Here is a 22,188-nt window from a genome sequence, read left to right on the forward strand (position 1 = left end):
ACCTATATTCAACCAAAAAGTGATTAGGTAGCCACCACCTAGCATGCTATTATGATAATATTTCTGAAGTTGGAGTGTTCACTTGTCATTAATGCCACTTTTCATGTGTTGAATGGTACCCCATGTCCCCATGACACCAAGGCAAGAGTGCCCATATTTTACCAGATTTAGTCATCAATTGACTAAAGTGTTAGACTTGATCCCTAAACCTAAGCTACATTTTTTTAATTTCCCAACCTCTCTGCCCCCCTCCCCCCGAGTTGTAAATAACACATTTAACATGACCACATCAACATACATATACAACTAATTCCAATTTTAATCTTTTCACATTTTTAACAAGCAAGATTTATCCTTCCACTTCTATATATAAGTCTCAACGATAAAGTGATAATTAAGTGGACGAGTTATTGAAGTTAAGTAAAGTGTGTAGGTAAAAAAGAAATATTATATTAATCAATAGTATTTGTTCAATAATTCTGCCAACATAAATCTGAGACCACAAAATACTTGATTAATTAATAAATTATACCTGCATAGGCAACTGGAATTGGGGCGTGGTGGACCCCTTAAGGTTGAAATTTGAGAACAATGATCCGAGATCGCATCTCACCAGTGACAGTCCAGATGCTCTGTTGAATCGGGGCATGGTGGACCCCTTAAGGTTGGGGATTTAACCTTTTGGGAACAATTAATAAATTATTTCTGATTAGCTAATTAATAAAGTATAGTTTAATTAATATAATTTTCCTTTTAAAAAATATAATTTTGATGGGATGTGCATACAATGAAATTCACATCACAACATGAACCATGATTAAGAAGTTTTGGTCCACCTAGAAACCAAATTCACCTTCCACTCTGGTTGGATTCAGAAACTTAGTCAATGCATTTGACAGTACAACACTATAATATATATAATTCTTAACCCCCACAAGGGTGAAGCAACCAATGACCAATGCACCTTAAAGGGGTTTCAAAATTTCCGGTTTAATAGCAAGACAATTTGGAAAATTGTACATGGATTATATTTTCTTTTGATGGCAAGTTTTGTATTGTCTAGCTAGTTTATTCTAATTAATTTGTATTTAAATTAGTCAATTATATTTATGTGTAACAAATGAATATAAAATAGAAGCTCACTATATTCCCTTGCAAAAACCACTACTTAATAATTCACCTATTGGTCTTGTCAATAATAATAATAATAATAATAATAATAATAATAATAATAATAATAATAATAATAATAATAATAATAATTCGCTTATTAATTTAATTAATGAATAGAAATCACTTTTATTTTCTAAAATTTGTAAATACAGCATAGCAATGCCACATCATGATTCAAGGTCCCCGTCGCATGTACACCTCTGTGTGAGAATATAATAGGAGTGGAAATTGATAATTCTATTCATACTTCACAGTTCCTTATATACATGAAGAATATGGCTGCACACAAGATGTCTTTACGACCATTGAATGCTTGATTGGTCAAAATCCTCCAATGACTCTTCAGGTTCCAATAGAGTTTGTTGATTAGTCGACCTGAGCTATCCCGGTAAGCATTTAAGTATTGATTTTGGTAGATTTTTTTTCCAATAAGATATTGTGACATTGATAATGATGTTTGTTAAGAGTTTATATATATATATATATATATATAGAGAGAGAGAGAGAGAGAGAGAGTTCAACACCAATTGATAGCATAAACCTATTGGGGGTGGGGTTAATTCATCCCTAACAAAGGTATTTGGTTCCCATTTATTTAATATCAAATAATAATAGTGTCAATAATACTTTTTTGAGTACTATTGACTCTCTTACAATGTAGTATCTGTTTATATATATTTTCTCAACTTATTGAAGCACAAAGAGTCAATACCGCCTCTACTGAAGCTTGAAAATACTTAATACAATTAGATATATTATATATAATTGTACGCATTATTATTTGCATTACAGAAAAATCCTATACATTCATTACTAGTCTTATAGTTTTCATTGTTAGTACTGAACAAAATGAAAGGTTGTGACGAAAATAATCATAAACTATATTATTTAGTTTAAAACGATTTGATTCAAAATACTATTTTCCATACAATAAAGAATGAGAACAGAAAGTAATAAACAACTAATTAAAGATATAATAATAAATAAAAAGGGAGATCAGGAAGAAAAAAGAGTAAATTGAAAGTGATGGGAAACAATAATATAGGCAAAAAAAATAAAAATAAATAAATAAATAAAGAGTTCAATTTGGTCGGCTAAGATGACCAATTAGTTGGTTTCATGTATGCCCATTTGCTTGGCTGAGAAAAACGTGAGAGGCCCCTGTGACAATTGTTATATTCTCCTTTTTTAAAGCTAAGAAAATATGTTCATTCTGTTACGAAAGGGTGACCAAGTGAATGGATCATAATACTCATACTTGAAAGTCATAATAAGTTCAATCATAGTCATTAGTCAGTACCTTCTCAATTAAGCCCGTTGCACAAGAGTGTGTGTGTCTAACTCATCTATTTTTTTCTGCAGCCGCTCCACCACCTCCTCATGCACGTTTGAGGTTGTTTTTGCATAGTGGACCTGCGCGAAGCCGGTCCTCCAGACTCACCCACCATTTCAGACCGTTGCGACTGCTCTCCTTCACCTATTGTCCTGGTGCGGTCCCTTGGTGGATGACCCTTCGACCCTTAGTTGTAACCCTAACCTCTGCCGGATAGACACCCACTTGTCCAAGGGCATGGAAGAGGTCAGTCAATGCCCAATATAGCCGTTCCTTGAACTCCTCCCCCCTGTCCCTCACTTCTCTTTCCCTGGAGCAAGGTTGAGTTTTAGGGCGACCTCCCGTTACGTGGGTTGCACCTTGTTGTTGGTTTCTCTCTTTCCGCAGGGACTCCACCTTAACTTCCTGCGTTGGTGGCGAGGGCATTCAACCTTGCATCACACCCACCAATTGAGCCAGCGCCACCGTAGTGTATTGAATAGCACGGACAGTTGCCTGGAGGTCTATAGGCGGGACTGGCGCCTCAAGGCCTCCACCACAGTTGTTTTTGAGTTGGTCCCGGAAGTTCCGTGAGCTCGTGGGCCGGGCATCCATGGCAGCGTTGCCATTGTGGTTTAGGTTGCAAGATTCATGGGAGTTGCTTGATCCTGCCATTTTCTTCTTTATGTGATATAAAATATAAAGTTGTTTAGCCACTTAAGAGTTTGATCTCCGGCTCTCAATGAAAGCACCACTGACAGTAAATAAGTTACCGGCGTATATTTGGAAAGTAATCAAGTTTGTATTGCTTAAAAGTTTCAATACAAGATTTTGAGTGTGTCCCCTCTTGCTACATGGGGTCAGGTTTTATAATAACAGTAGCTAACAGTTACAAGGCTGCCTAATAACTACAACGACTCTTCTCAATAAGTATCTCTACTCCATAGTAATTGAGGCGCTCTCCTCCATAAGTGTGCTGCCCCTCAATAACTTATGTTATTTGTTGAGGCGGTGTTCTTAATAAATGTTGGGCTCTGCTTTAAGTGTATTGTTCCACCTCCTTAGAGGACCTTGTAGTCCAATGACACCAAGTTGCTCCCTTATAAGGGAGGTTGTGGGAACGTGCCTCACTGGAGACGACATTGACTCTTAAAATAGTTATGAACAGATACTGCGTTGAAATAGAGTCACTAGTATTCAAAAAAATTAAAATTTGCTCATTAAAAAAAATAAACAATTTTTTTCTTGTATTATTGTTTATTTTCATTATGGATTGCAGTGGTGATGATGATGATGATGATGATGATGATGATGATGATGATGATGATGATGATGATGATGATGATGATGATGATGATGATGATGATGATGATGATGATGATGATGATGATGATGATGATGATGATGATGATGATGATGATGATGATGATGATGATGATGATGATGATGATGATGATGATGATGATGATGATGATGATGATGATGATGATGATGATGATGATGATGATGATGATGATGATGATGATGATGATGATGATGATGATGATGATGATGATGATGATGATGATGATGATGATGATGATGATGATGATGATGATGATGATGATGATGATGATGATGATGATGATGATGATGATGATGATGATGATGATGATGATGATGATGATGATGATGATGATGATGATGATGATGATGATGATGATGATGATGATGATGATGATGATGATGATGATGATGATGATGATGATGATGATGATGATGATGATGATGATGATTGATGATGATATGATGATGATGATGATGATGATGATGATTGATGATGATGATGATGATGATATGATGATGATGATGATGATGATGATGTATGATGATGATGATGATGATGATGATGATGATGATGATGATGATGATGATGATGATTGATGATGATGATGATGATGATGATGATGATGTATGATGATGATGTTGTTCCATATGTATTTCGAGAAAATATTTGTCTTTATCGATTCTTTCCAAATGTTCTGTCGAGCCGTATTGTGGAGAACCCTTGGGGTTGGAGATTCAACCTTTTGGGAAAGGAAGAAAATAGTTTTTACTATATCATTATAAGAATATCCATTGTAACCATATATTTTAAATTATTTATTATCATCCTCTATTGACAGCAATTGTAGCAATTGTCATTGACAAACTCTCAAAACAATGTCTCAACAACGAATGGAAATTCAAAAAAAAAAATCAATGATTTCATTATTGTGGATGAAAAGTATGTACGCCACTTTATTACTCTTATTAAATTACTAGTTCTTTTACGCGCTTTGCGCGAATGAAATAATGCCAGTGTTTATTTTTAAATAAGTATTTCAAAGTATATCAATGCAATATTATATCGGAGATGCTCATGCATAGGTAAATAAATATTGAACTTGTTTATTCAAATCGGTAATTTAAAGTATATAAATGCAAGATAATATATGTGAGATTGATTTTATTGTCACTAAAATAAATGTTTGCAACTTTGTAATAACGCTAGTCTAAAAACGATAGTCTAAATAAATACTATTTTTGGCTTAAATTTCTCTAATTCTTCTTAATTCTGTTTTGGGTAGCATTGTCATTGTCTTCATCTTCAGTACATGTCATTTTTTTTATTGGTAGTGTGTCATGTGCAAATGGGTTACTGGTGGTAGCATAGATGGATTCATCGTGCAATGAGATTATAGTGTAGGAAGCTTTAGATTTGCCTTGTTGTGTATATGATGGGATCTTTGTTGTACTATTAACTCTTTATCTTACAAGCACCTATTGATATTTGGTAGTGATAGTTTTTCTCCTACATGTTTCATGCGTTGTCAAATGTGTGTCGTATGTTATCATGTGAAAGTATTGATCAAAATATTAATATTTATTATATTTGTATAAAATACTTGGTAAATAAATATATATAACATATTTTGTATTATAACTTTGATATTTAATTACAAGATAATGTAAAAAGAAGACAATGGATAATGTAGTGAATATAATAAACTAATAAATTTGAAGGTAATGAATCTTTGAATTGTAGAAAAATAAAGATAATATAACTAATAATGAAATTATATCTTTTTTTAAATTTTTTTATAATGAATAATTTTTTTAAATAAAGGCATTATAGACATCTAATTCTAAATTAAATAAATGCATATGTATTATTTTTTTTGTTGTAGCTACTATTTTATTTAATTTAATAAGAGTAATAAAGTGGCATACATACTTTTTATCAACATTAATGAAATCATTGATTTTTTTTAATTTACATTCGTTGTTGAAACAAATTGTTTTGAGAGTTTGTCAAGACAATTGTTACAATTCCTGTCAATAGAGGATGATAATAAATAATTCAAAATATATAGTTACAATGGATATTATTATAATAATATAGTAAAAATTAACTTACAAATTCCTTTAAAGTTTTTATGCATTGATAAAATTATGATGTGTAAACTTGTTCAATTAGAGCTAGTGGAATGTCAACATTGTCAATTCGTTAGAAAATGGTCCTACCATTTTAGAGTCCAGGTGTAATTGTATTTATGATCGACAACATTGTAGTTAGGTCGCGCAAGCCTAACAATGATGTAAGAATAATTTTGTCCGATAAAAAATAATAGTATAATATTTGTAAAGTAATGTACAATGTACCATTATAAAAATACATACAAAAAATATTAATACCATAACGACCTAAATCATACCAATAATGCAAGAGTATAATTGAAATATTAAGTTTTATTATGATCTAAATAATCAAAAGAAGATTAATTAAACGAAAAAGAAAAACTTAACCTAATTTTTTTTTAAATGCATAAAAATCAAATGATATTTAAAGTTCTTGATTTATAATAATCTTGCTTAACTTTGAATGTTATGTATTTAGCCGGACTAATTATTTGAACAAAGTTTATGTTAAATTTTATATTATATATTTTTTAAATATATTTTAACATATTCGTAGTATATGTTTAACAATTATGTCAACTCTAATTGATATGGGGTTTGAACTTAAGACATTTCTTATAGAAATTAATGAGTAAGTTAAAAATAATAAATAGTTAATGGAATATTCCGTTAGTAAAATTTATACTAACGGAATTTAGGTTATTTAAGGGAAGAAAATAATATAATAGAGGGTAAATAAGGAAAATCATTAAAAAAATACTAAAATCAAAATAATATGGAGCCATTCATTTTAAGAAACAATACTACCGACATTTTTTTTGTTCCAGTTAAGGGCCTAACATTATTGACTCTTATTAGAATTGTATATGTATTGTGTTGGATATCCGTTGGTGAAAAACAAATAATAATCCAATAAAATAAGATTATTATTTTCCTGGAAAAGAATGGAAGGAAAGATGGAGAATTTGGCTAGTGTTTGGCGTTGGGTTTTTAGCAAGAGTCAAGCGATCACTCTTTCCTTAAAATCTTATTTGCCACCTCCCAAAAGTGCTAGGAGCGGTGTAGCCTAGACTTCCCAGGATAAAACTTGCTACGATTCAATGTTTGAGCACCCAAACAAGGAATCTGGCAAACAAAGCAAGGTTATGAACACAGTATGACTAAGAAGAAGTAGAAGTAGAGAGTTTTGATGCTGTAAAAGATACTTTCTTGTTGTGTGTAAATCTGCTACTGCCCAACTCCTTCTTATACACGGGTGAAGGATTTAATAGCTTTTATTACAGCAATTAAAACTGACATTAAAGCTGGCTTTCCAACAGCTATAACAGCAGGCCACTACCTGGGATTCCGTAACAGATGAATTCAATCTCCAAAACAGTCAGAACTTTTGGGTTCCAAACCGTTGGCGTACAAGGTTCGGCCTCAACTTTCGGTCTCGATGTTTCGACCACAAGGCCTTTGTTCAGTTGGCCATATGGCCGAAACATTCCAGTGGCGTTATTGGCATAACTGTCGTGCCGGCGCACACGATTTCGGGCTTGAATCAAGCCTTTTCGATCTCGTTTCTAGTTGGAATTTGATTTGCACCTAGTCTACCATGCCACAAATTGAAAGACTCAAGCAAGTAAACAAAATTAACTTTGCTTTTATTGATAACAGGAATTACACTGAGCTTAAAAAGCCCATCAGTTACATATCCTTTACCAACAAACATTCCTAACTTGGACATAACTACTTTGTCTGACTCGAACACCATGCGAAAGCCATGCTTGTTCAACAGAGAGCCAGACACAAGATTCTTCCTCAGCTCAGGAACATAAACCTTTGCCCATGCCTTTCACAACAGACTGAGCAGAGTTTCCCATCCACACCTTTTCACCCTCAACGGTTTCAAAGGTGTTGAACATCTCTCGGTTGCAACACAAATGCCTAGTTGCACCGATATCGATGAACCACTCACGAGGGTTTGAGCCCACGAGGTTCACCTCGGTCACCATAGCCGAAAGGCTAATATCGACCTCCTTCTGACTGCTATCTCCAACAACATTGACTTCAGAACTCTTGTTCTTCTTCCTTGGAGCCTTGCATTCAAACGCTCTGTGGCCAGGCTTGCTACAATTGTAGCATTCACCAAGAAACTTGTTCTTGGTAACGCCACCTTTCGGACCTAGATTTCGTTTGTCCTTCTTATTCCTCTTGGAGTTCTTACCGTGCTCCACAACGTTGGCCTTAGCGCCGACAACGATAGGAACTTTCCTATCATTCGTCATGTTCCCCTCCTCAATCCTGAGTCGCTGGATCAGGTCTTCCAGGTTCATTTTCTTTCACTTATGCTTAAGGTAGTTCTTGAAGTCCTTCCAAACTGGAGGCAATAAGTGGATCACAGATCCCACTTGGAAGGCTTCGCTCACTATCATGCCCTCGTCACGGATCTCGTCGAAGATTAATTGCAAATCTTTTACCTGACTTAGCACGATCTTGGAATCAACCATTTTGAAGTCAAAAAATGGCCAACCACAAATTTCTTTGCGCCGGCATCCTCACTTCTATACTTATGATCCAAGATTTCCCATAGCGCCTTTGATGTGCTTATCTTTCGATATACATCATATAGCGCATCACTCAATCCATTCAGAATGTAGTTTCGGCATAAGAAGTCTGAATCCTTCAAATAACCAACTGCCATCACGGATTAGGCATCTTCTTCCTTTAACTCGGGAACACTCTCGGTCAAGAACCTTGCCAAGCCGAGAGTTGCCAGGTAGAACAACATCTTTTGTTGCCACCTTTTGAAGTTCGATCCGACACCGGTGAACTTCTCTGGTCTTTCGGCCGAACCACTCGGTACCGAAGGTACCCGAGACATGAGAATATATCCATTACTTCCCCCACAATCTTGTGAACCAACGTTCACCGGTGTAGCTTGGGAATTAGCAACATTGTTGTCGTTTCCTCCATTGTTGTCCACAACAACATTTTCCTCCCCATTGATTGGCAGTACAGGATGCTCCATTTTCTTCAAGGAAATTCGGAGAAGACCACCAATGGGAAAAATAAGATATAAGGTTTTAAGACTGTTGGATATCCGTTGGTGAAAAACAAATAATAATCCAATAAAATAAGATTATTATTTTCCTGAAAAATAAGGGAAGGAAAGATGGAGAATTTGGCTAGTGTTTGGTGTTAGGTTTTTAGCAAGAGTCAAGCGATCACTCTTTCCTTAAAACCTTATTTGCCACCTCCCAAAAGTGCTAGGAGCGGTGTGGCCTAGGCTTCCCAGGATAAAACTTGCTACGATTCAATGTTTGAGCACCCAGTATGGCTAAGAAGAAGTAGAAGCAGAGAGTTTTGAGGCTGTAAAAGATATTTCTTGTTGTGTGTAAATCTGCTACTGCCAACAGCAGGTATTAATTCCGTGGCCGAAACATTCAAGCCTTTTCGATCTCGTTTCTAGACTATCGCTTATAGACTAAGTATTTAGACTAGCATTATTACAAAGTTACAAACATTTATTTTAGTGACAATTTTAATCAATCTCTCATATATTATCTTGCATTATTTATATACTTTAAATTACCGATTTAAATAAACAAATTCAACATTTATTTACCTATGCATGAACATCTCCTATATAATATTGCATTGATATACTTTGAAATACTTATTTAAAAATAATCATTGAGCATTATTCCATCGCGCAAAGCGCGTAAAAAAATAGTAAATGTATTATAAGTGCAAGTAGTTGGTGCACCTTTGCAAGTAAAAAGTGCAGGTAAAATCACTTATAAGTGCACCTACTTTCACTTACAAGTACATGTAATTTTACCTTGTTAACATTCATGCATCTAGGTGCAACTACTTATAACTATAGGTGCACCTAGTTATAACGTTAGGTGCACTTAGTTTTGATGCTTTGAGTTATAACGTTAGGTGCAAAAATTATTATAATTTGAGAAATAAATTTAAAACTACTATATTTTAATTTGTTAAGTAATATTTACAATTACCCTAATTTGAGAGAAAAATCCTCTTTTCTTTTCTTTTCTTTTTTTTTTTTCTTTTGTGATAATTTATATCAATAGAGAGTAAAAAACAAAGAGAAATATAACAACCATAATAATAACATATAATGTTGTTTGTTGGTCACTTTATTGCAAATTGAGCACACCAATCTTCAAAATAAATACAAGTTTCAAGATAATATATGGCTTCTTGGACCAGAAATTGTCACCTCAGCTTTACCAAACTAATTGCCAATTTTATATGGAATGTATCTAGACAATTGTTATTAAAAAGGATTTAGATATCTTTACTCTTTTTTTTTTTTTTCTAAAGGTTACTGAGTGTATTACATTGTACTATCAATTCAAACATACTTTCTCAATCTATTAAAATACAAAAAGTTAACAACCATACTTTCTCAATCTATTAAAATACAAAGAGTTAACAACGCCTCCACTAAGACTCGATATCATGACCTCCATATAAAAAAGTCACTACATGCCATATGAGAATATATCATCATTTTATATTTTTATAATCATAATATATTCATTAATACATTTTACTTTTCGTCATCTGACTATTATACAAAAATCACATTTAATTCTTAACTATTAAAATTCTCTAATTATATGTAATTTGTATCAAAATTTTGGACATTCTATTCAATTTTCGGACTAACTATTGTAAAAAGTGCTCTTTCTGAGAGAAGCAAATGCAAAGAAAATGTAGTGCTCTTTTCAAAAGAAACAAATACAATGCTCTTTCTAGTATCATGCAATAATTAACTAAAAAATTAGACAGTAGAACCAAATATTATATACACCTAATTAAATAATTTTAATGTGATTCATTTATAATAATTAGGGAACCAAAAATTAAAAAGAAAAATCAATACTTATGACTGAGAAATTTTAATTTTAATAAAGAAAAAAGAACGAAATATAATTATCTTTTAAAAATTACTTACGAGTTATGACCCAACTAATCAACTCAAAATTGACTACTCCCCAACTCAAAATAGACCGCTTCCGTAAATTGTCAAGATTAAAATCGTGTATAGTTATCAAACCAACTATGAGTATCAGAACTAACATATGCCCAAAAAAAAAAAAAAAAAAAAAAAAAAAACTATTTGTACATATTCTAGACTGAAATGAAAAAATCACGTACAAATTTAGAAAGATTTACGTCAAACACTTGCATATATAGTTATTGAATTGCAAAGTAATGCTTCCAAAAGGAAATGGCACATATACACCATATGCATATTTAGCAGTATCACTATCCCTATTATCACTAACGTTGGTACGTGCATAGTTTTGAGAGTAACAAAGTTTATATGCACAATCAACATTTTCAAGTCAGATCATGGAACTAGTTGCTGCTTTAGCCGAACTCAGTTTCTTCTCTTCTTCTTCTTCTCTTCCTTCTCGGATGCGTTCTTCAACTGCAAAAAGAGTTCACAGAAGAGTTAGGCTAGGTAACACAGTAATGGGAATGGAAAATGAGAAACGAAGGAACGTATGGTATGATATTGGGGAAAAAAAAGAAACGTAGGAAACATAATCCTTAAAGAGTTCCCGTGTATCATAAGAATTAGGAAAATGTAAATTGATAACCGAAGGAATGGAACATCTAGTTTACCATGATGATGAGAATTCGGACAAAAACAGCGACGAAGTCAGTAAACAGGGTTAGAGCATGTTTGACGTAGTCCAAATCTCCATAGTGTGCCTTCTCAATTATTTCCTGGGTATCGACTACAATGTAGCCCATGAACACCAGAAGCCCAAAATACAACTGCAAAGCAATGATGATAAGTTGTTAGGACCAAACACATAACGGTTCTCTCAAAATTATTGTTTAATTGGCAATCAGATGTGAGAGAGTTGGAAGTGAATACCTCAAACTTGAAAAGGGCCATAGAACCACCAAAGATGGAGGATGCAAACTGCAACCAGAATAGTAGGGAGAGACCAGATGAAAGCAGGCCTCCGAGGTAGAGGTACTCTCTGCGCCTTGCCACCATGGCAGCTGCTGAGAAACAGCCAAATACCAAACCGCAACCAACAAATGCACTAACAAGGATGCTGAAGCAAGAAGAAATTGTCAGCAAAGAAAACTAGAAGGTAATCAACTAATCCTTGGCCACCTCTTAAGTTAACCAACGGGTTCTATCAGAAAGACCATGTGTCTATCTCATTTCCTACGGAAAAGGGACAAGAGGAAGATCCGAAGATGTAATTGCACCTATGTTATTTTCATATTGCAATTCTTTTTCTTTTTCTTGTTTTTCTTTTTGGTAGGTTACGATCACTTTTATGATGTAAATATAGAACAAATGGTTAACGGTCATATATATGTATGTAACACATGATCTACGAACAAATTGTTACTTGTTTAAGTCCCTAAAGAAATGCTGAAGGGGTAAAGGTAGTCCTTTAAAAAAGGTAAAGATAGTGTTAAAAGCAACAACAAACCGAGACAAATAACAAATTAAACCATGAACTGAGATAAAGCACATCAAACAAACCTGGGGTCGAAGTCAATGGCTAACTCAATCAGAGGACCAATGGAGGCTCCTTCAAAAAGTGCCGCTGCCATCAAAAGTGCTACCCTTTTTTGCTGCTCATCAGAAATACAATTAAAATTTTAATTAACAAAGAAAAAAAAAAAAAAGGCAAACAAGACACGACTGATCTATAGAGGAATAAATTATAGTACCTCTTGATAAGGAGGACAAGAGAGCATCCAAACAATGCTTCCAATGCATCCAATGGTAGTCAGGAGACCACCGATATTCCATAGAATGTGAAGATAAGCCCCAGCTGCCGATGCTACTAAGGCACAGCATAGTGCAAGATAGACCTGTCACAAGGAAATAAATCAATCAGAATTGCCAAGACAGTTAATTTACATCTGTGGGATAGAGAATAGGACTCTTCTCTTCACAACAAGGTCTTTTGAATAGATTCTGCCATAACATCCCATCTAATATCCCCCAATTCTACTCAACCACACAACTGACACATGGGCAGCATGCAAATTTCTACAAATTGGATAGCTAGCGAAGTACAGAAGCAGTAATAAGTTTCAAAATTTCTTGCAGTCTTCAATCAATTCAAATTAATCACAAACTAATCAAAATCCAGCAGAAAACAACTTCAAGAAATCAATATTGCCGCTCCAACCTCACAACATCTAACAGCCGAAACAAGATTAGGTCAAATTCGGTAAAAACCTAACCTTCCATTTTCTACATAATTACATTTCCTCTGGTCATCGAAAATTAGGCGCAATTCACAAAGAGAGAGGTATCAATACGGAGACAATCACAAACCACGAGAATCGAATCCAAATATTAAAATTAAAGCATTACATAATTACGAAAATTCAAAAGAAAAAAAACGGAACAATATATAATAGTCAACACCAAAGTAACAAAAAAAAAAAAACAATTGTTAAGGATATCTATGAGTTCGTTCAAATATAATTTCCATAAGTTTTCCTACAAATTTCTCGTAATCTGAACCCAAAAAAAAAAAAAAAAAAAAAAAAAACAGATAGATCGAACTAACCTGCTTGAGGTGATTTTGAACGACGGGGGAGATCTGGCGGAAGTTCTTGAGAGAATCATAGCTCCACCGATTGCGAGACTCCGAATTGAAGAACGATGCGAAACCCTCCATTATCTTCTTCTTCTTCGTAACAGGAAACAAGCAAACGAGTATTCCTCAAGAGCGATACGAGACTTGACGTGTATGCCCAAAAAAAATGCTTTTTTTTTTTTTTTTGGTTTCGGGTCGTTGAAGATGATCCGTTTATATAGCGAGAATTTTCGGATTCCCTGGATTATCCAGGAAATTACCAGAATTCGGAATGCCCGTCTTGACTAAAATGCCCCTGATTGCGATGTATGACCCATGGCCTATGACCCGGTTCATATTTTGATATGAACTATATAAACATCCGACAATTTAAATGTCATTAAACAAAAAAAACCATAACCATTAGTTGCACAAAAAATTTGGTATATACTTATGCGATTTTATTTAATAAATTTTTAAATGTACAAAATTAAAAAAAAAACAATTACATTATTATAAGAAGAAAAGGCGAAGTGATTCTTACAAATTGACGGTATTTGGTAAATAGCCGATAGCTGCTAGTTGTTTGTATTAGTGAATTTGACTAGTTGATAGTATTAGCTGTTTATATAAAAAGTATTTGATAAATTAGTTGTTAATTGATAACTGATTATATGCAAAAATGACTTTCTCAAAAAGTTAATCGAAAAAACTGCTATGAGCAGCTTTTTGAATTTTAGCATTTTGAAGCAATAAAATGTTGTAAAAAGCTAATTAACCAAACACTTATATTGATTGTTTAACCCAAAGTCAAACGGTTGATAGTGATCAAATAAATTAAAATTGATTAATAAACTAACTATGTTACCAAACAAGGTCAAAATCAATCGCGACTTCCCGAGTAATGATCAAATGCAATAAGGAGAGAGATTCACCTCATGTGATTACATTATTATATGTAATTAATTTATCATGAAATTAATATATTATATATTAAAATTGAAATGCACCATGTCCATAAAATTTTAATAATTTTGAAATCATATTAACATTATGTAAATTGCATATAAATTTCATTTTTTTTAATGAAAACTTTATTTAAATGTTAACAATAATACATTTAATATTCCATATTTAAATGTTTTTGAAGTTTAAGGAGAAAATGGCAATGTGTGGACGCGTAAACAGTAAACTGAATCATCTCAAACTGGAAGGGTAATTGAGGAAATTCAGAGAAAAAGTCCAGAACATTCTCGGTTGACTGCGAAATCCTCGCGGGCTAGCGACAAAATGTATCCACAACATTTTTGTCTATTACTTAGTTCGCAAGTTACAACTTACAACGTAAGATGAACCAATGTAATCGTGCCATGTCATCCGTAAACTTTTATCTTTTTGTGTATCGATTACAACTTACACCAGTTAATAAAGTTTAAATCAAGTTAATTTACAATATAATTTTTTATAATATTAATTAATATGTAAAATTCATATATTTGAAAACTAAATTAAAAGTACTTTTAAATATAAAAGAAATTAAATTTTAAATTTATAAGAAAAGATCAATGAATAGTAAGTATGATATATAAAATAGAATAAAGTGTGTACTTTTCTTCAATTGTATTAAATGTTTAACAATATTTGAATATTAAATTTGATAAATAATCATGTTTAAATTTTATTTTTTAAATGAAAAAAGAGCTAACATAAAATTTCATTTGATTTCTAAATATAATAATAAATAAAGCGAGATAATGAATAGAATAATTAGCTTTAGGGATTCACATTAAAACAAATTTAATTCATGAATAAATGAACGATTTGGTCCCTCGACAATGAATAGAATAACTAATTGTAACGATTCACAAGGAACTTTCCTATTTTTTTTTTAATATATTAAGTTTCTCAGCTTACGCTAGACTAATCTTAAATTCTCATAACTCATGCTCAAGAATCACTAACCGCACGTTTGGTTCACGGAATGAATTTTGAGGTAATAGGAATGCTATTCCATAAGGAATGGAATAGGCAAGGAATAGAATATGAATTGTATTCTATTGTTTGGTTCGCGGAAGGAATAGACTTTAGGAATTATATTACAGTGTTCGGTTGATTTAAGGAATAGAAATGAATATGTTTTAAAAGACATAAATACCCTTATAAAAATATGTGATGGTGGCGGTGGTGGTAGTGGTGCTGGGGTGGTAAGTGGTGGTGGCGGTGGCAGTGGTGGTGGTGACGGTGACGGTTGTGGCAGTGGTGGTGGGGGCGGCGACGGTTCTGGCGGTGGTGCTGCTGGGTGGTGGTTCTGGTGGAGGTGGTGGCGGCGGCGGCGATGGTGGTGGCGGTGGCGGTGATGGTGGTGGTGGTGGCGGCGGCGATGGTGGTGGTGGTGGCGGCGGCGGCAGCGATGGTGGTGGCGGCGGCGGCGATGGTGGTGGCGGTGGCTGTGATGGTGGCGGTGGCGGTGGTGGTGGTAGCGGTGGCAGTGGTGGGGGCAGCGGCGATGGTGGTGGTGGCGGCGGCAGCGATGGTTGTGGTGGTGGTGGTGGCGGTGATGGTGGTGGCGGCGGCGGCGATGATGGTGGGGGTGGTGGTGGCGGCGGCGGCGACTACGGTGGTGAAATAGGATAAATTTATATATAGGATAAAAAATTAGATTATAGAAAGGGGTAAAAAAAGGAAATAGATTCTAAAATCTATTCCTGAGCGTTCAGTAATAGGCTAATACCGGGGGGCCTAGTAATAGCTATTACCTTATTTGAGGTAATAGGCTATTACCAGGAATATTATTCCTGGTAATAGAAATGGTTACCAAACAACGGAATAGGCCTATTACTAGGAATGCTATGCCATTCCCGGCCTATTCCGTGAACCAAACTGGCCATAAAAGAAATAAATCACAAGGTGCTCAACCAACTTCTTAGTCTCGCGGGAAGAAATAAAATCACGAGGTATCCAAACCAACTTCTTAATCTTGCTGGAAGAAATAAATCTCAAGGTACACAACCAATTTCTTAGTCAGAACTATACTATCTTCAGTATCTTGCTTTTGAAAAGTCTAAGCAAGAGAGTTGGATGTATGATGTTTTCTTGAGGCGAAACACAAAAATCATTTACTAATCATCTCTTTATAAATTTATGTTAAGTTAGAGTTACCACTTACCACTTTTCGGGAGGATAGAAAGCAGAGTTAAATGACCGATTTGATCCTTTGACTATAGCGAAATTACCAATTTGGTCCTCGACTATCATCCTTACCAAATTAAGTCCTCCTTAACTTTGAAAATCCTATTCAATTTCGTCCTCTGTTATCATCTTATAGCTCAAATTGACGAGAAGACGACATTGGGTAAGATTTTAAAGTTGAGAACTTAATTTGATAATGATAATAGTCAAAAACCAAATTGATAATTTTACTATACTCAGGACCAAATCGGCCATTAACTCTAGAAAGTATTTGGAAAGGTGAGAACATTTCTGCTGAGCTTTTGAATGCCATCAAGGGGGTCCAACACATCCTAGAGTGAATATTTGACTATAATTTCCTATCTCAAATAACTTAAGCTGTCACCAATAACATGTCATTGACCCAAAGAATTTCTTCTGCATTGCAGATTTGCACAAGCATAACTGAGGTAAATGTAAATAAAAATTACAGTAAAAAATTAACCCCCCAAAAAAAATGAGAAAGAAGAATAAGGGCCTTTCAACTGAATGAATGCAAATGTGATTCAGTCTCTTTACTGCCCATTTTAATATCCTATGGAAAGACTTTGAGTTCATCAAGCACCCACCTCGGACAAAACCCGGCTAAGATGTCGGTGCTCAATTTCATCGGGGTTCACCTTCTTCTTTGTTTTCTACGGCAATCAAAACATTCGCTGCAAGGAGACTTGATTCCACTCGAGTAGCTAGCTTGGAGCTTGGCGGGCGAGACTTTCAAATCTTCCACCAGTATTTGACGAAGTTTCTCATTCTCCCGCATCAGCTCCTCGATCACTTGTTGGTGTTTCAACACCTAAAACGCAAGAAAGTTTTCAGTCGAGCATTTCCATTTTGGAAAATATATAAAAATGTCATGAACGAAACCCATACTTTGTTTCGGTCTCCACGAAGAACTATCTCATTTTATCTGTCATGTTTACTATTTATTAGTCAAGCTAACTTTTCTTGGATGGACAGGAAAAAAAGAAAGCAGTTGATGATTAAGAAATGGCCCGATAGCTATTCAAGAGGTCTCTCGTAATATAAAGGGAAAATCGCATATTTTGTCCCATAGTTATAACACAGATATAGACTGAGCCCCTCAATTATTGTTTCGTCCCTCAGCTATTCCAAAGTGGCGGTTTTGGTCATGTTTGTTAATATTCCATTAGATTTGAACAAAAAAAAAACTCCAGCAAGATGACAAACTTCAAGCTCCAACCTAACGGTAAACAAAGAGTCATATGTAAAAGCTCGAAGTTTGTCAAATAAACTCATCGGAACATTATGAACATCTTACTCGTATGAAGAAATCAGATTTCCATATTTACCACTGCCATTTAAAGTGTTTTATTGATTTTGCATCCAAATATAACGGAATGTTAATGAAGAGGACCAAAACCATCACTTCGAGATAACCGAGGGACCAGAAATGGACACACTAATAACCAAGGAACTGAGTATATATCTGAGGTATAACATATTAACATAGAGACTAAATATGTAATTTTCCCTAATATAAATACGGGGGGAAATCTTACCAGGTGAAGCAAGTTGTTCTCTGACCTTAAGCGCTCGGCCTGCAAATATGAAACGGTGCATTAAATTATTGGTTTAGTAGGCAAAATTCAACTACAATAAACTCCTTTAACAAAGATTAAAAACTCCAAATTGCAGCAACATCCAATGTACATTGCCCAGGTAGACCAGCTAATTTATTGGATTCAATCTTTTAGTGTAATTTGACCCATGTGCATTATAGCCCAATTTAAGATTATAAAATGGTATCAGAGCCTGTTCGATCCACTTTGTGTTCACCCACTTATGGGTATTGGTGGTGTCCAGAGCTTTCATTTCAGGGGAGGATCCGGTCCAATTTCAAGTAGTCAACCAGTTAGATTCAAAATGGCCCGGTTGTCCACTTGAGGGGGAGTGTTAAGAGAGAGAACATATGAGTTTATAAGGCTATGGGTTAGACTAGCTAATTGGTTAGATTCAATCTTTTAGTGTGGTTTGGCCCATGTGCATTATAGTGACTCTGGCCCAATCTAGATTATAAGATTGAGAAACACGAAACAATTCAGTTCACATACCAGCTCACTAGCCTCGTTCTCTCCACCTTTAAAGAGTGGAGTCTGCAAAAAATTGCTGATAACATTTTCTGTTCGGCTGCTATATGATGATGTGCTTAAAGGATTCTTTTCCAAATCTGAAGTTTCATTAGAAGAGAAAGAACTTGAAAGCCCGTCTTTAGGCATGAAATTCTCTAGGACTTTCGGCTGTACTGGCATTACATTTCCCAAAGGATTGCGAGTCGAGGTCTCATTCATCACCCCTATGCCGGTTTGAATAGATTTTGGAACAATGCCTTGACCAACCAACAAGTCGGGAGCCATTCCAAACTTCATCATAGCTTTTGCCGCAAGTTGCTGGCAAAGTAGATTATTAGAAGGTTGTATATTAAACGCTGAACGGGAAAAAAAAATAATGGAAAAATACATACAGCAAGACACGATTGAATCTGATGTACCACTCCCGGCTTCACAGCAAGACCTGACATTTAGCACCAATGTTTTGCTGTTTAACATAGAAAATAATGGAATGAATATGCTATAATGTAGTTTTAGCAAAAAAAAAGTTCATAATTCAAATTTGGTTCTTCATTACTTTGACTAACATCATTCCCCTACTCACCATAGTTGAGTCAAAGACCTCAGACAATTACCATAGCGATGAACAGTAACTCCGCTTTTAATTTATGCAGAGTAAATTTTTCTTGCTTCACCTGGAATCATTCCTTCCATTTCCTGAATCTGATGATATTTCTTATCTAAATATTTGTATAAATATTTAGATTGGTGTCATCTGTCAGATTTCTTACTGCATTGGTCATATATATATATATATATATATATATATATATATATATATATATATATTTTTTTTTTTTTTTTTTCTTTTCTTTTTTTTGAGTGACAATGGAAACCTACAACTACTACTTGAGGGTGTGCACTAGTTTACCCTACCTTGTGAGTTGTGACACTAGCCGGCAAAGGAAGTAAACCAGCCTAAATTGCCCACAGATGACCCGTTCAAACCAAGAAGGCCAATAGGCCCCTCGTTATATTTTTCTCCATACTCATTACTGTGTTATTTGGTTTGCAAATTATTAAACAATCCTAACATGAACATACAGCAAAACTTCTACAATAAAGCTGAATGACATAAACCCTATGTCCCTATATGATATCCTATGACAACTCAATAAAGATCTCCAACTAATATCTAGCTTTAAGCATGGCCGGATTTTAGGCCGTGCAAGATGGGCAACGGCACAGGGCCTCAATTTTTAGAGGACCCAATATTTATTTTTGACCTAGCTACTTAAGAAATAAAAAAGAATCTACAATTAATCCTAAAACTCATCAGTTTTTTCCCAAATCACTTCTCTCTCCTAATAATTAGGACCTAATTAATTGAGCATGACAAAACTATTCTGTAACTGAAAACAAGTCATATATTTTACGGTATTGGTATTAAAGATTGCGCTTATAGTTTTGGTAGGGTCTCATTTATTTATAAGAATGAGGCCACAAAAATCCAAAAATTGGCCCTGGCCTTTAGGTCAAATTCTTTTAAAACAATGATCAGGTATAGTGCAGTAAGAGCATAATAAGTGATACATACCAATACCAAAGCCATGGCCAAAACCTATTCCACAGCCAATGCCAGCTTCAATGTTCTTAACCCCCAAATGCCGCAACTATAAAATGGAAATCGTGTACAAAAAAAAAAAAAAAAAAAAAAAAAGAAACTAAGAGCTATTAAATATTGCGTTGGTATAAGCATATCGTCAAAATAAATAAAGACAGCAAACTGACGTACAGAGTTATTAACATGCCTTCCGACACCAGAAAAAGCATCCGTCGCACCTCTAGTGGCAACCATAACTTGGTTTACCATTGGTATTGCACCTGATACAGGAAATAATAAATAGCGGTAATCTAACATACAGATGCAATGAAACAGCAGTTCATTAAACGTAAAGTAAAGCATGATGTCATGCTAACCGAAAGGAAATTTAATCCCGAAATATCAATTTGAGAAATTTCTAAGAAAACTTCACAGACAAAAACTCTATATTACTTCAACAGAAAAATACAGTAGTACTGAACTTTAGAGCACAATATCATGAAATCAGCAGAACCAAAATACTACCCGGGGGTAATAAATAGTCAATATGGTAACAATATAAAATTCTTACACGAAGAATGGCAATAAAACACAGAATAAGTACATCCCTATGAACCGCAGATTGTCTCTATATGGACATTTTTGCGTGAGAAAGGCTATACACTCCTACCTTCACTATCACTATCGTAAAAACATTTAGGCTCAAAGAAAACAATCACAATTCACAAGAATCAAACAGGGAAAATTCCATTGGAACTAGGATATAAATCTTATAAGCTGATATTTTAGTGGCCAAGCAGCTGTAAAAAGTGAGTCTAACACCCCCCATCGAACAATAGCTTAAGCACAAGGAAGCAAATCCCCAGCATTAAGAACAATTTAAAGACTCAAGCTTTACAAAACCCAACACAAACTAAAAAGAAATCAGATAGTATTTCAGTACTTCTGACATTTATTGTCTTTGGATTTCATACATTTTCAAAGTTAATAATGGTTTCTAACACAGAAGCACAAAATAAATACGACTGAATACACAAATTACTTGAATTTTTCTGGCATTTTCTGTTTCTGGGTTTCCAAAAATCTTGAAAATTCATATGCTTCCCTTTCTATTTGGGTAATATTTCACCATAAATGCTTTCTGGGAGAGAAAAGAAAGAGAGGGAGGGAGATTGAGCGCAAACCAAGGTTTATAGGGCGGCCAACACCAATGCCGATGCCACAGCCGATTCCAAAGCCAGTGAATACTTGACCCACTTTCAAAGTAAAAGGATTCTCTATTCTCGTCATCCATTCCCTTTCTTTTGTAACAATCACTCCGCTCTTGGGATCCATGCTTATTGTTGAATCAATCCCTTATTCGCTCTTAAACTTCTGGTTCTGGATACAACTTTTCTCACTCTAGAAGCGCTATGCAACCCAGTAAAACCCCCTCCTCAACAATTCTACCATGTCTTCTCCAGCTCCACTCTTTCGGTTGCTTCAGTGCGCAAGAAATGAGCCATCGTTTTGTGGGTTTTCACATTTTGGGGATAGTTCACCTGCGGCTTTTCCCAATTAATTCAAGTGTTCAACCAACAAATGTTTCTTTTTCTATTTTTTTTTTTCCGGTTAAAAATATATAATATATACTCCGTATATTTTAAATAAGAGTTAATTCCAGCAATGGTCCTCTTACGATTTTCCAAAATTAGTCCTTGTCTTTTAATTTGGACAAATTAGACCCTTGACTATGAAATTTGTTCCAGAATTAGTCTTTCCGTTATCTAT

At 34.7% G+C, this 22,188-nt stretch overlaps 2 protein-coding genes across 5 annotated transcripts; both read right to left on the bottom strand.

Annotated features, from left to right (window-relative positions):
- Positions 1–312: 312 nt before the first annotated feature.
- Positions 313–21,972, bottom strand: LOC109174869. Of its 3 annotated transcripts, none has more exons than XM_019324104.1 (8): positions 21,603–21,972; positions 20,611–20,699; positions 20,413–20,488; positions 19,229–19,278; positions 18,819–19,154; positions 18,267–18,305; positions 17,316–17,539; positions 313–323 (listed from the first exon to the last, which is right to left on the bottom strand). In XM_019324104.1, exons 1-7 carry the CDS (start codon positions 21,751–21,753, stop codon positions 17,363–17,365), a joined length of 918 nt encoding a protein of 305 aa, XP_019179649.1. In that variant the 5' UTR covers positions 21,754–21,972; the 3' UTR covers positions 313–323; positions 17,316–17,362. The 3 variants fall into 3 exon arrangements, with proteins under 3 accessions (XP_019179649.1, XP_019179648.1, XP_019179647.1); XM_019324103.1 differs by lacking the exon at positions 313–323 and adding an exon at positions 17,077–17,281 and having other exon boundaries at positions 17,319–17,539; XM_019324102.1 differs by lacking the exon at positions 313–323 and having other exon boundaries at positions 17,077–17,539.
- Positions 11,099–13,742, bottom strand: LOC109174870 (bax inhibitor 1-like). 2 transcript variants are annotated; one of them, XM_019324106.1, is made up of 6 exons: positions 13,510–13,742; positions 12,656–12,799; positions 12,465–12,559; positions 11,835–12,021; positions 11,576–11,731; positions 11,099–11,378 (listed from the first exon to the last, which is right to left on the bottom strand). In XM_019324106.1, the coding sequence occupies exons 1-6, from the start codon at positions 13,618–13,620 to the stop codon at positions 11,328–11,330; spliced, it is 744 nt and encodes a 247-aa protein (XP_019179651.1). In that variant the 5' UTR covers positions 13,621–13,742; the 3' UTR covers positions 11,099–11,327. The 2 variants fall into 2 exon arrangements, with proteins under 2 accessions (XP_019179651.1, XP_019179652.1); XM_019324107.1 differs by having other exon boundaries at positions 12,465–12,556; positions 13,510–13,741.
- Positions 21,973–22,188: the final 216 nt, after the last annotated feature.

This window comes from Ipomoea nil, unplaced genomic scaffold (genome assembly GCF_001879475.1).
Source record: "Ipomoea nil cultivar Tokyo-kokei standard unplaced genomic scaffold, Asagao_1.1 scaffold0666, whole genome shotgun sequence".
Taxonomy (NCBI): Eukaryota; Viridiplantae; Streptophyta; class Magnoliopsida; order Solanales; family Convolvulaceae; genus Ipomoea; species Ipomoea nil.